At 39.8% G+C, this 21,324-nt stretch overlaps 1 protein-coding gene across 2 annotated transcripts in view; it reads right to left on the minus strand.

Annotated features, from left to right (window-relative positions):
• The window catches only part of apaf1 (apoptotic peptidase activating factor 1), a 57,628-nt gene that overhangs the window by 26,398 nt on the left and 9,906 nt on the right, over positions 1–21,324 (minus strand). For both annotated transcript variants that reach the window (XM_034235819.1, XM_034235820.1), the window contains exons 12-26: positions 21,059–21,243; positions 20,298–20,424; positions 19,429–19,554; positions 19,188–19,328; positions 18,587–18,712; positions 17,881–18,027; positions 16,294–16,422; positions 15,487–15,612; positions 13,872–13,991; positions 13,275–13,400; positions 8,678–8,803; positions 6,546–6,677; positions 6,324–6,449; positions 3,822–3,947; positions 1,883–2,029 (exon numbers count right to left, since the gene is read on the minus strand). In XM_034235819.1, coding sequence (XP_034091710.1) covers positions 1,883–2,029; positions 3,822–3,947; positions 6,324–6,449; positions 6,546–6,677; positions 8,678–8,803; positions 13,275–13,400; positions 13,872–13,991; positions 15,487–15,612; positions 16,294–16,422; positions 17,881–18,027; positions 18,587–18,712; positions 19,188–19,328; positions 19,429–19,554; positions 20,298–20,424; positions 21,059–21,243 — 2,010 coding nt within the window. The remainder of the gene's footprint in view (positions 1–1,882; positions 2,030–3,821; positions 3,948–6,323; positions 6,450–6,545; positions 6,678–8,677; positions 8,804–13,274; positions 13,401–13,871; positions 13,992–15,486; positions 15,613–16,293; positions 16,423–17,880; positions 18,028–18,586; positions 18,713–19,187; positions 19,329–19,428; positions 19,555–20,297; positions 20,425–21,058; positions 21,244–21,324) is intronic.

Below are 21,324 nucleotides of genomic sequence, written 5' to 3' on the forward strand. Positions count from 1 at the left end.
ATTTCTGTCCAAAATGTCATCACCTCATTATTTAGACTGAAGTGTGAATTCTTGAGTTATTGCCAGAAACTCATTTTGTGAGTGACCTTGACCGAATTCTTCTCAGTTCTTCCTTGACTCACACTTGAACTATTTGCCAAATGTGAAAAATTCCCTGAAGCCGTTCCTGGGATATTGCATTCACGGGAAAAATAAAAGCTGTGATAAAAAGCAAAGCAGAGGGGAAACACCACATGTAATCATTTGTCTCAATTCCTAAATACTATCTAATCAATTCACTTTGGAAAAATAAGATAAGGTCTCCCTTGTAGATGTTAAATTAACTAACTAACTTACTAACTAACTTAAGAGTCTAAATGTATATTTAGGGTACACCTAACTCTCAACAAAAAGCAACCATTTCCTCAAATGTTGACCTATTTCATGAAATATTTGAGCTCAAAATACTTTTTTACTGCAATTACTTCCACATCTTTGTAGTAAATCTTTGTACATCCAATTTAAAAACATTGTTGCCAGTCCTTTCAGGAATTCAGCCAAACGCGCTCCCTGCCATCTCTACATCCGTTTGCTTTGCATTGATGCAAGTTCCACCTAACACTCCTCTCTGTAATAAAAGCAGTACATTCAAACCTTTAAGTCTCTTCTCTCACATGATGTCATGCCATTTTGTCTAGTGTTCTTTATATCACCTCATCTTTCTTTTTAAGAGCCTACAGGGGGCGTTTTCTCTGCATGTGTAACTCAGAACATGTATGGGTTTTATGAAACTATTTTTGCGTTATCCTATAAAATATATATTTTAAAAACAGAATAAAGTTAACAAGCTACTCTCATTATGTTCCAGCTTGTTTCCAGGATGTATGATCATGACAACATGAATCTGGTGTGTTGTTGGATATCCGTCTATAAAAAGCTGAACCACTGCCTCCAACATCTCTGTCGACCCACACAAGCAGGTACACACACACACACACACACACACACACACACACACACCACACACACACACACACACACACACACACACACCACAGCACACACACCCACACACACACCACACACACAATCACACACACACACACACACACACCACACACACACACACACACACACACACACACACACCACACACACACACCACACACCACACACACACACACACACACACACACACACACACTACACACACACACACACACACACACACACACACACACACACACACACACACACACACACACACACACACACACACACACACACACACACACACACACACCACAGCTTCAGGAGTAATCTGAGATATAAAGCCTCATCGATCAAACTGCTCTCCCTCGAGAATTACATCATTGCCCAGCAAATAGCCAATCAGAGCCCAGCTGAGACTGTCCGCTCTGTGACCCCATATCCTGTAAAAGTGAAGGCAGAAAGAAAGAGAAAGAGACACACACACACACACACACACACACACACTACTTGTCACGTCACAAAGAGGCATCGATATGACTCCCTCAGGTATTGAGTGTTTTTATGTAAACCTGCACCACTGCATTGCTTCTCAAGTAACAATGGTTCATGTTGGGGGCATTTTTCTGTTGTTTCTACAATAAATCACAATTACTAATTCTCCCTCTCCCATACACAAGGATATATTGTTGAAAAAGCAAAAGGCATGCAATTGGACACATGGTATTTAGCTGACCTCACCGGCACAGGTGCGGGTGATTGAGTCTGTGTGAGCAAACCGTTTTCGACCGTGTTGCAAACACACGCCGTGTTGGGGTTTAATAAATGGTATTAATAACAAGAGTGTCGTGGTCGTAAATTGAAGAGCGCACGTGTATATCAGAGTAAGTGTCTGAATGCAGAGTCCACGTACCTTGATGTATCCGCCAGTGGAGACCAGTAGAGAGTTGTCAGGGGAGAAGTGCAGGTCGGTCACCCAGCCTCCGTGCAGAGAGTCCATGGCGTCCTTACCGTCCCGGGAACAGATCCTCAGCAGAGAGCCGTCTTTGACACTCCAGAGCTGTGGTGGACATTATACAACAAGCATCAAATAAATGTCACTTATAAACAACAAAGAAGCCATACTCCAGTATCATTCAAATTGACTACCCTAATTAGTCATTTCGGGACAAAAATGTCCACTGCTAAAAACATTATCTTAAAATATTTTTTCCACCGCTTTTTTTTGTTCAATCTTTAAAGCAACTTCAGTCCTAATCAAAAATACCAAATATTTAATCATTTTCAGGATTTTAACCCTTTAAATTCCCTTTTGAAAACATGAAATCACTGTTTGTTTTTAATGAGAAAAACTGAGAAAATTAGTAATTTTCCATATAATACATATCTGGGGGCTGGCTTTTTTTTTATCACAGTCTTGGATATGTCAAAGATTAGCAACAAAATTGATTTTGGAGCATTATAAGTATGTGTACAGAGTCAGATTTAAAATGTACTACCCTAATTAGCCATTCAGGACAACAATTTCCAGATTGATACCGGAGGATTAAAACACACAAGACAAAATCAATTTCATTATATGGGATAATTACATTTCTTTGGATTCATGCTTGTGTCTATGTCTGTCAGGTCACGTGATAACAAGTAAAAGCCATATTTTATGAAGATCTAAACATTTTTTTGACAAAGCTCTGTCTCTAAAGGTCAAGACGAAGCTTCAAACTCAATAAAGCGAGAAATTAAGAGTGTTATGTAGTGTTAATCTACCCGTGACGCCCTACATAATAATGAAACGATGGTTTGATCACTGTAGCGTCACATCATGTCGATTGCAGCTGTTATGCAACTGGTCACATGCCATGTCCATTTGACAATGACACACACGTATCACACGTACAGCTATATTTAACACTTGGCATGCTTTTCGTGCTGAATGACTCACATTTGTTTCCATAGAAACAGGGGTGAGATTTCAGTGTGCTTTTATATAATTGGATATGATGGAGTCGTCCATTCCTGGATAATGGGGCAGAGCAGCGGAGGCCACCACAGGGTATTAACCCCTCGTTGGCTGCAGGATGAAGAATCTTCCTCTCTTCCTCTCACACAGCCAAACTTTTCATTTACTGCAGATTTCCGAAGCCTCTTGGGTCCATGTTTGGCAGCCGTAGTCCTCTCTCCTTCACCTCCCACTGTCAGACATCTCCTCCTCTTCCTGCTCTCTTCATCCAGACTTCCTCACACAACCTGCACCTCCTCAATCTCTCGCTCCCCAGGCGGAGGAGGAGGAGCCCTGCCTCCTTCCTTTCATCTCGCCCTCTTCTGTGCACACTGCAGCAATCATGATGCATTAGTAAGCACTTTCTCTAAATGAGTGATGATGAGTTGTAATTACGGGCTGATCTCTGGAAGACATGTCGACTGCTCTAATTGAGTTTTTGTATGTTGCACGGCAAATTGGATGTTTTGCAACGGGCAACGTGTGTTTGAACTCACGTGTGTATCCTGGGGCACACGGAAAAAACGTTGACTTTAGTTTAAATGTATAACGTCAACAGATTTCACATAACTGTGTATTGAAAGCAATAAAAAGCACTTAATAGTATTACTTTCAAAAAGCTTAAATGTGAAATCTGTTGACGTAATACATTTATTTAAAGTCAACCTTTCCGTTTTTTCAGTGCAAATGACCTTACTCTCCACTAAAAGGTTCTGCTGCCCATTTTCTACACTTTCTTTTACTTAGACACTGACAGCAGAATCAGCTCGCTAATGAACCTGAATTCCCTGATCAGCAACCCTTAGTGAGAAATGCAAAGGTTAAGGAAATAATGAACCGTCGGAACACGCACCCGAATCTCTCCGTTGTCGTCTCCCGTGGCGAGGCGCTGGCTGTCCCAGGAGAACCGGCAGCTCCGGACACAGTCCTGGTGGCCGCTCAGCGTGTGGACGCACTGCCACGACTCACAGTGCCACAACTGGGAGGATAAAATAAAGCATTATGGGGACTGAAAAGAAGAAATAAATCAAATAAAACAACAACAAATGACAATGTATACATTATGACTTGGGTTAGTGTAGAAATCAGCCTTTTTCACATTGAAATATTAGCCTAAACATTTCTTATTTAAGAGAAAGGCATTTAGAAGACGACTCAAATAGCTGTTTCTGTTGTCTTTGAGTTATTTATACTGTTGGTTAAGTCTGATTTTATAAATTAAGACAGCAGTGTTGACCGGGGAATAACTGCCTTCACAACTTCATACCATTCACCTGTTTGCATCTCACATATTTACATATTATTACAATAAGCTGTATTTTATTTAAGTGTACAGTATTTTATTTTAAATTATATTTGTAGCTCATATTATTCTATTTCACATGTATATAGTATACTTCTCTTGCAATACTTTCACATTATTCTTAGTCAATCTTTTTTTTTCATTATTTTGTATTTGTTTAATTATTTTATGTCATATATATATATATATATATGTATGTTGTTGTTGGAGGATTTCCATTGCCATATGACAGTAACGCCTTTGAATCTTGATAATAATATGTTGTATTTATGTACTCACCAGTCATCACTAATTAAAAAATCTAATGAAGACAAATATTTGTGCGAAATTGGAGTTACTGTTGCTAGAACGCTGCATCACAATAATGAAACTGTTAATGAGTGCTTTCTCACTCTATTGTTTTCTGTCTCTCACTTTCTTTTGAATTCCCTTCTTAGTGTTCTGTGTCTCTCTATATTCCTCAATTCTTCCTCATCCACTCTCTCTCTGCCTTCCTTCCTGACCCTGGTCACATTATGTGCCGCACAGAAAATAACACGGCTCATAATTAGACACTTCATTTGGCAGCGGGCTAACTCTGTCTGCACACAAAGTCCCATTCATGTGAAGGTCAGTAGGAAAAGAAAGGAGAAGAGGAAGCAGAGAAATAGAGGTGGAGGAAAAGGAACGGACAGAGAAGCCTCCATCTTTTTGTAGTGCTCAACAAAGACACTCGCTTTAGGTTTGACCTCTGGATCAATAGAGAGCAGGGACTCTATGTTTGTGTGAGCTACCGATGCCCTACTCGGTCTGGAGAGCACTGACTCTGTGACTGGCATCTTACCACACACACACACATCTCAATTATCATCTTTGCCAAATCCATAAAACACACATTCTCTGTCACTACCATCCTCTGACAGAAGCCAGGTTGGCTGCAGTGGCTGCTCGCTACAGGAAGTGTCCACCAAATCCAAATTCCCGTGTGAAACTGGGTGACAGTGGCTCTACATCAAGCGCTCTGACAAATGAAAGGGAGCGACTTTGGATTGTTTTGAATACTGGACGTTCAGGAAGGGAAAGCTGTTACGTGTGGTAGAATATTGGACGGATAAGCTTAAATCTAGCTGTTTTCCAAGAAAAGGAAAAAAGAGAGAAAAAGAGAGTTTCAGTACAGTTCAACATTTACTGTGCTATCCTTCCAGTTCTGAGGTCTTTACACTGGCTTCTTGTCTGTCGAAAAATTCAAACTACATGCTGGTTTATAAAGCACTGAATGGTTTATGGCGGAAATATATTCCTGATCTCCTGCTACTTTACTAAACATGGAGAAGCATCGTTCAGTAATTATGCTTCCAATATCTGAAAAAATCTCCCAGAATCCTGCAGGTTTTAATTGCACTGTAACTGTTATTCGTGTATTTAAGACCTGTTTTATTCTATATTAGCTTGTTTCATGTTTATTTGATTCCCTTTGCCTTTTACTGACTGTTTCTAAATTACATTTTATAATGTGATTCCGCTGATTTCCTAATGCTCTTAATGTTTTTCATTTTTGTAAAGCCCTTTAATTGCCTTGTGTTGAAAGGTGCTATATAAAGACACTTGCCTTGCCTATCGTTTTGTGTGGATGATGAAAAAGAAAAGTACGAGAGTAGCTTGGGGAAAGTTTAAAAAAGACATCTCTAGCCCACTGAGTCATTCAAAGTCAGAGCAAAGTCAAGCGCAGCAGTGTTGCTAAACTGGCAAAGAAATACATCCAGACATGGAAGTGGGTCTGATGCAGGCCAGACTAGACGATCACTGAACGTGGGTGTAGGAGGACCTGCCGCTAACTCACCAGGCCCCGGGCCATCTGGTGCTCGCTACTATCTAAGGACCCCCCCCCTCCCTAGTGGAGAGAAACGCAGCCTCAGATATCGCCCGCAGCAGCGCGTCCCTGTGCATATGCTGTAAGTAATGAGTTGGGAAGGGGGGCTTCAGGGGGAGACGCCGATGTGTAATAGGTCACGTTGTTGGCGTCGGCGCAAACAGATATGTCTCATCCCATGGGTGTGTGTTTGAGTGTTGGACCTTAGCAGTCTTGTCAGCTGAAGTGGTGGCGAAGAGGCTCCCGTCTGGAGAGGCGTGGCAGGACAGGATGGCTCCCTGGTGGGCCTCGATGTCCTGCAGCTTCTCGCCCCCCTCTGTGTCCCACATCTTACAGTGAGCAGGAGAAAGAGAGGGTTATTTTGGATTTTATTTTTCTGCAGCTGTAAAATAATATATATACACATGTGTGTGTATGAGCGTTACCTTCACAGTGCCGTCGTAGGACCAGGACAGCAGTCTGGTGTCGGAGGGAGAGGTGGAGAGCAGAGAGAAACATCTCACCTGCTCCTTGTGACCCTGCAGGACTTTGCACTCCCCAGACTGCCACCTCCACACCTGCAGGAGGAAAAAGAGACTTTAAAGAATACTTCTAACAATGGTGCTATTAACTTAAACACATTTTTCCAGACTCAGAGATGTTGACTTTCTTGGGTAAATTACCCACAATCCATAGAATTCTAACAGGAGACTCACACTGTCATACTTCTGTCTACCAACTTTTTCCAGATGAGAAAGTCTGTGCTGTCCAGTTCCTCACAGCATTGGTTGTTACCTTTGCATTTTTTGCCCTAGGCCACTTCCTCTGATGATGTATGACATGCATTTACCTCTGTGAGGGCTAGGTTTGAAAATTCACGTTAAAAGTCTCTGTATTGGATAGAACTTTTACAGAATCTAAGTATAGTTATTTTAAGATTAAACTTGTTGTTTTAAAATTTCATTCGAAGGTGAGAAGTCTGAAGACTATTGATTTTAAAAGCTTGGCTTACTGAGGGAACATTTTGGTATTTTGTTCAAACCCTCGTCTCATAATTATGTCCATTGGGACTAGTTTCACATTTTGACCTTGGTCTTTTTTTTATTTCCCAAAACTTTACTGTGGAGGTCCGAATAAACACAGTTAGAGAATAAATGTTCCTTTAAATACCAATTGTACGCATTAACACACATTTAAATAACAGGTACAGTATACATGCAGACATCTTCATTAGGAACCAAGATGAACTCCCAGTCTTCTCAATAACAATCTCCCAAATAAAAGTAATGAAAATAACTCAAATGAAAGGCCGTTTCTGTTTCAAATGGTGTCAAGTTTGAAAAGAGCTGTCTGCCCTGCTTAAGTGTGCTCCGTGTGCTAATGCATCTGTGTAGTATCTTCACATCTCTGATTTTATGACAGGCAGGTAAATAAGCAAAAAAAACGGAGCCCAGAGATGGGGGCAGAACACTTCGAATCGCCCTCATCATCTTATCAATCACGCCCTTGTGTGCAATTCTGCCTCTTTCCTCTTTCTGAATAGAACCTGTCACCGGCCCAAAGGTTAGAATCCATCACCGGCTGACATCACTGTCATCTGGATCTCTTTACATTCACTCTGCGTCTGCATTAACATCTAAATACACACTCCCGTTTCCTAGCTGATGTCAAACAGCATGAATCTGGATAGCTTCTGAATAAGAGGTGGACGGAGTGAGAATATAGATGGCAAAGGCAGCGGCCGCATGAATACGGAACAAGTGCTGCAGTGGACAGGTCTGTCAGCAAAAAGGAAGGATGAAGAAGAAGGAGGAGGAGGAGGAGGGGGGGGGGGGGGACATGGGCAACAGAGCATGAACAGTGGGGGTTGACGGACCATAACGGCCAGAAACACGCAGACAGAGCAGTGTAACAAGTAGAGGGAAGTGAAGGCAGTGAGGGGAGTGATTCAGCAGAGTAGGCAGTTTTACTCAAGGTGAGAGGAATGGGGATGGGCAGGGAGAACAATCGATAGCAGAGAAGAAAAATTGATGCACGTCGAGGGAGGAGGTGAAAGAACATGCCATGAATGAGGGAAGGAAAGAGGGTGAGGGTGATGGATGGGAGGAAACGGAAAAACCAAGCAGGAAGCGAGAGGAAGGAGCAACTGGTGGAGGAGAGGAGTTTAGATTCGATATACTCTATTGATCCCAGTTTTTATTTATTTCATTTATATTGCCAGTTCTGCACAACCCTCTGAATATGTTGCACATAAGCTACCTCTCTAAATATCTGCACTGCTTTCAACTTTTCAAAACAATACTACATATTATGAGTATGTTCTCATAATATACTGTACGTTGTTTTTTGGTATATCTACTGTATATATTAAATGTAAATAATTGTAATGTTATAATAGTTTTACTTATTTTTGTATAACTTTTTTTATTTGTGGTGTTTTTCTTACAATGTATCTTCTTTAACTGTGAGTGTGCACCATATACACCAAGGCAAATGACTTGTTTGTGAAAACATACTTGGCAATAAAGCTGTTTCTGATGCCGATTTGGGAATAAGAAAAATACATTTCCCAGCTCACCCTGATGGTGGTGTCCTCGGAGGATGTGATGAGGGTCTGGCCGTCCGGGCTGAAGCGGCAGTGCAGCACCGTCTTGGTGTGTCCCAGCAGAGTGGCCAGGAGCCTCCCAGAGGGCACCTCCAACACCTGGAGGAAGGAACAAGAGGTAAGTCATCTGTGAGGCTTTGATTCAAATGTTAACATCAGCACGCTAACACGCATCATGTTTGACATGTTCACCGACTGAATTCAGAGTGAGAGATACAGGTGCAGGCACATTCCCCTGATCAGAGATTAACTCATGTTCTTTTAGTTTTTTATATTCACACTGTTCCCACATGTTTTTCTCTTATTTTATTTTCGTATTATTTGTTCTTATCTTTGTGTGTATTCTCATGTGTACTCTGTGTTTGCCTCTTATATTGTTGCTGCTATAACACCTGAATTTAATTTTGGGATTAATATCTTATCTTATTTTATCTTGATAACATGCTAACATATGCTAATTAGCACAAAGGCAAGCTATGGTTGATCACTAAGTCATTTGTTTGGCAGATATTTTGGTCTGAAAAAAGAAATTCTAAAATGAAGTTTTGACCAAATAATGGCGTGAGATCTGTGTATCCAATTTATTTGCCATCAGCTGATTCATTTTTAGGGATACTTTACAAAAGAGAAAAGATGTGAATTTGATGAAGGCATAAAAGTAAGGAGATAAAGAAAGTCTGTGGGTTTCATCTTTTTGGGAGCATGAACATTTATATAAAATATCATAGCAAACTAAATCTTTAGATAGTATATATTGCATAGATATGTTAGTGTTGTGTTGACCCCTGGTGTGGCTACAAAACACTTTATAGTATGGATATGCTTGTGTGTAAAGATACCTCTTGGCCCAACAAATGTAAATACCATACACTGAGATATTATTTACTGTACCAAGAAGTCACACAAAGTTCACACACAGTCTCTAGAATATTTATGTTTGCCAAAAGAGACTCAGAGAGGAAAGAAATCCTGAAACTTTACCAAAAACGTCGACACAAACATTTTGCAGTAGTGAGAGTTGAAGTGCTGCTGCTGGCCTGATGGCGATAAGCACATCAAAAACAAAGTAGAGTTTAGGGGGAGGTTTGAGCTCTCAGCGAGACCCTAAGTCCTGTCTAGAGGGGGGGGGGGGGGGGGCACTGCCCTGCAGACATTACTCAGGGAGTCAGAACAAAACAGCTTTGATGATCAAAAGAAGAAAAATCTTGGGATAGCTGCAAGAAAAAAAGTTTGTTTTCTATCCAACTCACTAACAGCAACACATAACCGTTGGAGAAGCTGAATCGCAATATTTACCACTGGAATGAACCTATCAATGACTAGCACAAAGAAGGCTAATTAAGGTATAATGAGGTGAAACATGGGTGTAGATTATAACATATTTTTCAGCACTTCCATTTTTCTAATTAACCTCAATATAAATCCATCATTTGATAAAAAAAATACTCAAATTTAGCTACAGCTGTAACTTTCTAACAAAACAGGAAATAAAGCTCAGAAATGACATCTAAGAACGCACAACATTGTGTTCCGCACGGCACCCGTAGTTTTGAAAGTACAACATAGAAGTCATGCTTGGGATTTTGCCAGCCACTAAAATATTAACATCTCAGAGGAGAGGGATGTAATGTCTGAGTGGAACAAGCCTAGGGGCACGGCTGCCATGTTTGTCAAGCTCCATGTACTGAGAGACGTTTCAAAGCCGGAGAGATTCACACATACTGCTCAAGATGTCCTGTGATGGTGCAGGATAATGTAAAGATATAAAGATTGTTACCTTGGTTGGTGATTGGCTAATGGTTACACAAAGCAAAAAAATCGTTATGACATCATAAAGTGGCCAAAATCTGATCAGCTCATTTTCAGACAGGTTTTTATAGAAATGGATCAGGACAAAAAGAGAGCCAATCTTTTTTCCTGAAACTTTCAAAATCTCTTTACACAGAAGGGACACATGTTTATGTATGAAGGATGTGAAAAAGTGGATTTTGCATATTACAGTAGGTAAGCTTTAAAAAGTAGCTAAAAAGTGGCAGAACTCGTGAAAAATGTATAAAAGAGGTCAGTGTTGAGGCTTGATCTGTAGGATTGGACAATATCAGTTATTAGGAACATTTTGAAAATAAATACACACTATACACACTCTTTCCCTACCATACCTGCACGCTGCCTGAGCTCAGCCCTACAGCCAGCATCACTCCTCTGAAGGAGGTCAAAAGTCGGAGGATCCTGCAGCAAACTGTCTTCAGTACCTCACTAGCTGTCAGTCTAGCTCCCTGGCACAGAACACACACACACACACAGGCGCACACACACACTCACAGTTGCACCGTTTCCATGGCAAAGAAACTCACTGTCCTGTAACTTTCTGTCCTTGCCTGCACATCTTAGAAGTCAGATATTCATCCCATCAGCAGAGCAAAGATGGTAGGTCACACTGACACTGAAGATGATACATTATTTCTCCTCCAGTAAACTGGTTGTAAATAACTCCAGATAAGGGGAAAGGGTATGATTGCCTTCTCCTGCAGTGGTCACAGGCAGCAGAGAGCCTCCAGCTGACACCAGGCTCTCTCTGGTGGCTGTTTACAGGACTACAACAGTGTAGACTCCATGGAGATTAATAACACTTTAATGTATATACATCTGTTAAAGGTAACTTATAAAGTATTAAACACAAACTATAATGTTCAATGGGCTTAAATTGAATGTTCAAACCAGAAAGAAAAATCATTTGGAAGTATTTAAAGGACTTAATCCATAACAATGGAAACAAATAATGTTAGATTCATTAAACTAATGATCTTTTGATGCTTTCCCTACAATTAATGAAGTTGCTAGTATTTTATATTCCTCACGTAAAAAAAGGAGCCTCTCAAATTCAAATATTGTCAGCAACTGTAAAAGGACTTATTAAAAATTAAAACTGGCAAAGTTTTGACTAATATCATGAACTGTCAGATCAAATCTGACAAGAAATACAAGACCCGCTTTCAGTATTTGACAGTTTTTGGTAACCTGTACACATTTTGGTGATTTTTTTTGACTTTCTTAACAACACTACATGTTTCAAAATTGCATCTAAGTAGTAGGTTTAAATCATAGGATGAACAGCTTCAATTTATGTTAAAATGAAATGCTTATCACAGAAAGAACTGATAGGATCTTGAAATACATGTTGTGCATCAACTGAAAGCATGTCATTCTCCTTTAGTGCTCTTTTCTAGCCTCTCCTACTTTAAAGACCTCAGATTAGTAATCATCTGTTCTTCTTTAAATCCTTATCTCCACTAATCCTTTCCTCTTATATCTCTAGGGTCAGGAGGAGTAATTAAAAATCATTAACACCTATGTTCAATAAGCCTGCAAAACCTTTTAATTCATTAGTGTTGCTCTGTAGTAGGACACTGGCCTGGTCATATCTCAGGGGACCGTGTGTATTATTAATATGGGACAGGAACTTTCACTGATGACATTCACTGGTGCAATATGTCCATAAAAAGCACCACACGAAAGAACTCACACCTGCCGCAGACTATGAACTCATTCTCAGCCTGCAAACACAACCATTTAATCACCAAAAGGAGGGGAGCCGAGGGACAGGCGGAACAAAAGGAGGAGGAGACATAAACAAAACAAAAGAGGGAATAAAAAAAGTGATGTGACAGAGATGGTAAAGTGTGTGAGAGCAGGAGTGGAGAGAATACAAATCGCAGGTAAAAGGAAAGGCAGAGAAGAGAGAGGAGGAGGGAGAGGGAGATGAAAGAGGGGGGGTGAGCTGACCTGACATACAGCTGACAGGACGGAAAAGAAGGGTGACAGTGCTAATGTCAGATCTCATGACTCAACATGGTCTGAAAAACACCTCCTGCAGCCACAAGGAATCGAGACACACACACATGAGGACTCTTGCACACACTAACATACATTTAAGTGAAATTGGGATTCATTCATTTGAACTAACAGTATGCAAAATGATTCATGAAAATAACGCAGATTAATCACAGCCCTACACACAATGGTGAAAATGTAATTTTTCCAGTTCAAGGTTAAGTTTGACATTTTTCCTGATCAACACTCTATAACCCAAACATAATAATAATATATGTAATATATGATTAAGAATTCATTCATTTTTCACACCCCCTGTTCAATATTTGGCACATTCCTGCAGAAACTGTACAACTCTTTTAACCTAAAAACATATTTTGATGTATTTCTTTATCTTTTCTACTGCAAATGGTCCTATTTTATAATTATGTCTCTTGACTTTTGCACAGTTTTTTTGTTATGCACCTTATCACCAAGACAAATTCCTTATATGGGCAAACCATTTCTGATTCGGATCAAAGAAGAGCACAACATCCATATAATTTATCATGTATAATTAAAACCACTTGTTGATTGTGGTTCATTTTTGCTTGATAAAGATTGTTGTTGTTAATTTTACTGTGGGTGAGTCGACTTGTCATTTCAGCATCAGAAATGAAATGAAGTGTCTATAATGAAAGTCACTTTTTACCACTGTGTAACTCATTGAGGATGTACTGTAGGTGTAAGTGTGTTCTACCTGTACAGTGCCATCCTGCTGACCCAGAGCCACAGCAGAGGGCTGTCTGCACATGCAGGTGCAGCGGATCCTCGACGACATCTCCTCCGACTGGAACAGAACCGACCCTGTGCGGCCATCACGCACCTGACACACACACGGGGAAACACACACACATTCTATGACAACAGGAGCACACATTGTCCTCAGGGTCAGAACCAAATTCATCCACACCTGAGGTCTGCCCCAACCCTGGGTTATTTAAACCCCTTTAATGCTGCTTTTACAGAGATAATATAACGATGCTTTATCATCGCACTTCAGCACTTTTTGCTGCAATATCTGTATTTACCATATCTATTTATTTAACTATTCTTTTATATTTTATGAAAAAACATTTCGTTTTTAATTACGATGTGTTAGTGCCAATGTAAAGCACTTTGATTTGCCTTTGTGTCTGAAGTGTGCTATATAAATAAACTAACCTAACCTAAACCTGATGAAAGCACATCGTAGTACCGTAAATCTTGTCTTCACTTAAAACCAAAGAAAACAAAATGCCGGCTCCAACCATTATTCATTGCTTCAGTGTCTCTTTGTATTTTCCCTCCGGCTCACCTGCAGTCTGTTGCAGTTGTCTGCAGCTGACACGATGATTTCTTCATCGTTGAAGAGAACGTCAGAGTCTCTTTTCAGGCAGACAGCTGAAGAGGTGTGCACCTTCTTCGTCTCCCATAACTACAATAAACACAAGACGGGAAACAGGCTTAATATTAACTTACACTGGAAGAGATAAAGCCAGCATTCACTGTTGGTGTGGTTGTTTTCCTGAATCACTAATTTGTAAGCTGTTTTTATGCAGAGGAAAATATCTTGGGTGAGAAAATCTTGGCACCAAAATGTGTTTTCATAGACAGGGACGTTGCCTATTGATATTTGGTCTTTTTCTGTGGAGACAAACTGGGAATAACCTGTCTGTGGCAATACATAAATCATCAGTATATGGCCCGTAAAACTGAATTTCCTCATTGGGTTTGACAGCATTAGATGGGGGCTATTATCCCAATGTTTTTATTATATTGTTTCTCCTCACCGGTCTATGATTGTCTTTGTCTTTATTAGGATCCCCATTAGCACTAGCATGAGCATTGGCTATTAATTGCATTGCTGGCTTTTCACCTCTTAGTGTAGCTATTTGGAACAACTTTTAAAAACTGACTCTTAGAAGAACTTTAGTTCTGCAATCCAGTCTAAAGTTGCTTTGCAGTTACTGATACTTCCTGGTCTTGATTTATTCTTACTTTTTTAACAATTATTGTCTTTTAATCAATTATTTATACGTTTTTTTAAAAGGCTCATATATAAAACTGATTCGGAACATACAGCTTACTGTAGAATACTTTCACCAAAATAAAATCTTAACATTTGGGTAAAATAGAGAGTCTTAGGTTGTATATTCTGACATCTTAAGTTTGTCATTTAAATCGATAAAGCGTGTATTGACAGCTTTCATTTGCATCAAAATACTTTTTATCTAATTTTTTTTCAACCGCCTTCAACAACAATATGTGTTACAGCCATTCATAACGGTTAATCTGCAAAGATTTAATATAAAACTGAATTGTACAGCTTGTTTATGGCCAATACTGCAAGTTCAAGGGAGCAATGAGTCAGCATAAATCAGCTAACAGTTTACATAACCTCAATAACAGAGACAAAAGCCTGAAGCTGCACAGAACTCCAGTTTCTTTTATAACACATCCTTTTATATTCTTTATTTATATTCTAACCTAAAATAGTTCCTAATACAATGCTTTCGTTCGTAGAAAACTAGATTTTTGAACACATAACTCCTGAGCTGAAACCTAACAGCAGGCGGAGGGGGATTACTGAACTTGTCATGTTCTGTGTTGGCATTGTTTTAATTTCACAAGCAGTAATTAGAAGAACACTGACAGTATCAGAGCAAGCAGACACACTGATGCAGACACACACACACACACACTGATGCAGACACACACACTGATGCAGACACACACACTGATGCAGACACACACACACTGATGCAGACACACACACTGATGCAGACACACACACTGATGCAGACACACACACACTGATGCAGACACACACACTGATGCAGACACACACTGATGCAGACACACACACTGATGCAGACACACACACTGATGCAGGCACACACAAAGCAACACACACGCTGAGTCAGCCTCACCCTGACAGTCTGGTCGTCGGAGCAGGAGAGCAGCTGGGAGCCGTCAGGAGAAAACTCCACGCGCTGCACCCAGCTCAGGTGACCGCTGCAGTCTGCCACCTTATTATTGCTCTCCAGGTCCCACAGCTGGAAGACACACGTAGGAAATAATGTACTGGTAAAATATTAGCTTTAGACACATCAGTGCAGTAACAGATGCAGACACATTTGACATAGAGGAAAGAATGCTTTAAAGACAATTCATATATGTATTTTTCAACATAATAAAAGTACAAATCTGCCGTGGCACACCATGGTGCTGTAAAAGATCGCCAGGTGTGCCATGAGAATTGTCCAATTTCACTCAGTCGGTCCAAAAAAAAAATATGATTTAGTTGCTGCAAATACAATCCAACAGTGCCATGGTCCCAAGCAAGGGTACACTTCATCTCCAAATGAAACACCTGTCACTTCAAAACAAGAACAGAGACTATTTGGTTCGCCTGCGATAACAAACTGAGAAATGGTTAACTATGAGAAAAACCACAAAGAAAGCTGAACCCGTAGCCAGATTGAGAGACTTGTCATTTAATCACCATTTTATATATATGCTGTGTTAGGCTCAAATGTGTCATTTAGTAACTTTTTTGGTTGTTGTTGTGCCGCGGGATTTTTTTTATGTATAAAATGTACCGTGGCTTAAAAAAGGTTGAAAAACACTGCTCTAAAACAGGATCTATTCATGTTTTTGACATATTTGATCCTAAATAAGACTATAATATACAGTTTGTTTGTGTGTAATCTGCAGTGTGTGTGTGTGTGTTATACCTCCACAGCGAAGTTGGAGAAGGCGATAGCCAGCAGGTTGCTGGTAGGACAGGCGTGACAGAACTGCACCGTGCTCAGACGATTGGTTTTAATCTCCAACAACATGTCTGATGTCTCCACGTCAAACACCTGAAACTCAGCCACAAAAACACATCAGACTCTACTTGGCAGGGGCTACCTTCACAACTTAAGGCGTATTTAAAAAGCAACAATTATATTCTTTTGGATAATACATTTCCATACATATCGGCCATTGTTGGAAACATGTTTCTTAATAACCTCAAACATGTTTGCATTTTGTTTTGTTGACAATTCATCCATCTATGTATGTGATATTATGTTGGATTTTCTGTCGCTTTGAGTACCACAACTCGAGTACCAATATAATCGCAGTATAATCGAAAGGAATCAGAAATCTAAACGGCCAATATTTCCAACACTCACATAAACTCTAACCTTAATCTGTATTGATAAATAACACTACAGATAAGAGGTCAAATGTGTATTTTAGATTTTGCAGTGATCTTCCAGATAAAGTCTTGTGTTCCTCTCCTGAAAGTCAGAGGAACAAACTCAGACGTCTCTGCTGGGATGTTTCCCAGAATACTAACAAATGTAGACGTAGAGGACACAGACAGTCTGATTGCAGGACAAGACTGACTGATTTTGGAAAGCTCGGCGGGGGGGGGGGCTGCAGGGGAGGGGCTGCTCGCATTTAAAACCAGGACACACACACACCTTAGACTCTCTGGAAGACAAAGTGACAAACAGCCTCTCTTCCCTGTCTCCCTCAATAAAAAGACACACCGAGATAAAGGGCACAAAGAGAACACCTTCCATGTTGCATTTTCATCTTTAAAGCTGAGACCAAACTGATGAGGCTGTCCTCTACGTCTACATTTGTTAGAGAGGATAGTGGATGTTTATAAATCTGTTTAAAGCTCACACATTTATATATCATTACACTGGACAGAATTCATCTTCACATTTGAATTGCACTGTGTCACTTTCACCATTTCCTGCACTATTTTAATTATATTCCTGTTTCTTCTTGCTCTATTTTTATTGTGTTATGTCTGAGGTATATTATTGTTGCATTGTTGGAGGAGCCTTAAGATTTCCATTGCAAAAACTACGCTGTAGCTGTTGTGCATGTGGCAATAAAGTTTTTGAATCTTGAATGTACGACAAGATGGATCATCGTCCAAATAATTTACAGCATCACTATTACAACTCAGACATATTTTACTTTCAAAACCGTTCTTCATCCATCTGCATAAAGTGTCGTCACACTTTGACATTCATATTTAATTTAAGATGCTATTCTTTGCAGACTCAATGTAATTCATATGCTAATTTAAAATGTTGACTTGTTAGCCATAATTTGGCCTATTATAGTGTTTATTTGACAGATAGTCTACAGATTTATATCTTACACGGTCAATATATTGTATATATTTAATTTTTAATAATGTATTTAATATGTACTTATCTTATCTTTCAAATACCCCATACACATCAAACAGCAGCATCTAGTCCACTCATTCAAATATAAAGAGATAAACGCAAATGTTCACAATAGCTCACCAGAGCAGCGTTCCTGGCTGCACATATGATGCGTTTGCCGTCAGCCGTCCAGGTGCTGCACTTGACGAACACCTCTTCATCGCTCTCTTCAAACATGTCGCTCACTTTGATCGTCTTCCACTCGTTGGCAGAAGAGACCTGAAACAGCTGCATGCACGCAGGAACACACACACATTTAGTTACGTCGCAAATAACCAATATTTTAGAGTGCATAGAACACACATGGATCAAATACAGTTTGATGTGCATTTTTATTATTATTTTGATGAGTATTGGGAGTGTACTAAGTATGTTGCCTTATTCTCTACAAGAAAGTATATGAACAGGTGCATGTAAGCGAGTAAGAATGTAAATATGTGAAATCATCCCTCTATTGTGTTCGACCTAATATGAAAAATTAACTGTATAAGCCATTGCTTTGTTATCAGCTTTAATCTAACTTTAAATATATTACTGCTTAGATTGCATTTTTTCTTTTCTTTTGTTTATTTATTAATCTTTTTGTATTCCAGTTGAAATTGTGTATTTTTTTCTTTTGTGATTTGCCTAAAATGTATGTAAATATATGAGTTTATTTTCTGAACAAAAGGCATCTGTTTAACCCTTAAGAGTCCCTGGGGCCATTTTACAAAATAAGCCGGTAAATAAAAAGTCGAAAAGAAAAGAAAGAAAAGACAGCGACAGTGTGAGGCTTTGTGGCAGTCACCTTAACGGTACCGTCGTTGGAGGAAGTGGACACGTAGGTGTCATCGGGGGAGAAACAGCAGTGGTTGACCGGCTCAAAGTGACCAAACATGGTGTTCTGGGAGGAGGGCTTGTTGAGGTTCCACAGCTGCGAGCAGAGAGATATACAGTAAGAAGTAGATAAAGAAGTACAAGAGATACAGGAAGAGAGAAACAAAAAAGAGGAAGATGCACAACAGTTGCTGGTTGTAATAAAATGAGTAAAGTAACTTCCCTAAAGTCGTGACTTTTACGATGGCAAAAAGAGTGAAACCAAGGACAGACACAATGCAAGTGGCATAATAAACACGTTTTGTTGTGATTTCCTAATTTACAAAATGTATTTCTGTCACATTTATTTTGTCATAAATGTCATTTTGTTTTGACATATTGATAAATTGATGATAAAGGTTGCTTGTGTTTTGCAAACTATGCAGAAGAGGGAGGAAAATACATTACATTTTTCTAAGTCTGATCCAAATTGTCTTGTCTCCCACTTGGAAAAAGGATAACAAGAAGTCTTTTTTTCTCTCTCTCCTCTCAGGGTTACTGTATATTTGACTTGTTTAAGTAAACTTGCACACCTTGACGTTCAGGAACTTGTCGTTGGAGCAGGTGGCCAGCAGGAGGCGCTTTGTGGTGTTGGTGAACTGACAGTGGTTGACCTGCTCTGAATGCTCCTCCTCAAAGACCCTCAGCAGCATGGCTCGCTCCACGTTCCACACCTACACAGACACACACACTTTCAAAAACCACATGGTAACATCTAATAATCCTAGATTTTGTGTGTTTGCTGTCTGTGGCTGTAATCAGGTTTCTGCTAACCTTGACTTTCCTGTCGCTGGAGCAGGTTGCTAGGAGACGGTCATCAGGGGAGAAGGCACAGCAGAGCACCTCGTCATCATGGGCCTGGATCTCTGTGAGTTTCTCACCTGAGGTGCTCCTAAACACCTGAGCATACAGAAAGGTAGGATGACAGCAGTTACACAGCAATATGTGGAGTGTATTTAGATAGAAATATTGTATCACACATCAGGAACACGCACTGTTTTCCTGTGGAAACTTTACAACAAAAGATCAAGATTCTTCGTAAGTGGAATTATAAACCTCATGATTTTAGAGGGAATAAACCTATTGCCTCAAAGTAGTTATTTGTTATGTTATAACATATTGACATCACTATGCAACACTCGCTCTTCTATTGGCTAGCGCTCCAACACATTGTACGTGATACGGGGTGGTACACCTCTAAGTGGTTGACTAATCTCAACAGAGCTGGCCAGCTAACCAATCAGAGCAGACTGGACTCTGGTTTCAGACAGAGGGTGAAAAGAGGTGCTGCAGCACAGGCAGTATGAGAAAAATAAAGAGCTTTTTGAACATTAAGCATGGAGACATGTCACAGTAGAGACACTACATACTAACATTCACCTGTAATTGAGAATAATTTATAAATAATACTAGAGATAACATATGATACAATGTATTTACCACACTGCACGTTTACATATGCTTACACAAGATACACTTAGACATTGTGTATTTCAAGTGGATGCATTTTATTATTTATTTTATAACATCATCTAGCAATAAAAGTGGATCGTCCTTCATATTTTCCAGTATTATGTCTCCATGGAAACGGTTTTCTCCATACACAGACACACTCAAAAGAAACAAACAGTGTGCTGTGATACCTTCAGTGTCTTGCTGGCTCCACAGGAGGCGATCCTGGTTCCATCGTGGGAGAAGCAGGCGGAGTAGATGGAGCCCTGCTGGGGGTGGAGCACCAGCCGGGACAAATTCTCCACACTGCTCTTATTCCTGCGCAAAAAAAAACAAAAAACAACACAAATTCAACCTTGGAAAACAGCCTTTCATCACCATTTTTGTACAATAGGGTTCATTTTGTGCAGAAAAGGAGTGATTTTTTAACTAAATCATGTTTTACTTTCAAAACTAGTGTTGGTAAATTCATTTTTAGAATTGTTGTTATCTATGTTTAGAATATTACATGTATAATGTAGCTGAATATAACATTATTTTGCATTGGATGAATCCGGCTTAATGCCCAATTAAATGTATTCATCTCACTTAATAATCGAATGAGATAATAGGTGGCCATTGCATCAATACATTTTAGTTTCATTGAGTTATCATGAATATTTCACAAAGTAACTGTGCAGGTTTCAAAGAAAATGTTGATTTTTGCCAATTTTCCTTACGGTTAGCAATGAAATATTTGCTATAAATCATGACAAAAAACAAGTGAGTGAAAATGTAAAAAAGCTGCATTTAACTAGTTTTTATCTCGCTTTAGCTGCACATATTATGTATAACAGTTTGCTGCATTTTAAATATATCTGATCGGAGTTGCATATGAAGGTCAATGCAGCCCTTCATTTAACTTCATTATTACAACACACACATCAGGACAGTAATATATGAGCTTGCGTACAGCCAGTCAAAGTAGAGCCTCCCTGTGCGGGCCCCCCCCTGCGCCTGCAGCAGAGCCTGGCGGTACACCTCGGAGCTGTGGGGCTGCGACAGAGCCAGCTGCACCACGTCAGGGAACGGACGCTGCTCCAGGTGGTGGCCGTTCAGAGAGAGGAACTCCTGGAAGTGACTGCGCACGTCACTGTTCTGGAGGGACAGACAATATGAACACAGTTAAGCCCACACAGACAAAAAATGGACTAATGAGACTAAGTTGTGACGTTTTCT

This window comes from Gymnodraco acuticeps, unplaced genomic scaffold, assembly GCF_902827175.1.
Source record: "Gymnodraco acuticeps unplaced genomic scaffold, fGymAcu1.1, whole genome shotgun sequence".
Classification (NCBI taxonomy): domain Eukaryota; kingdom Metazoa; phylum Chordata; class Actinopteri; order Perciformes; family Bathydraconidae; genus Gymnodraco; species Gymnodraco acuticeps.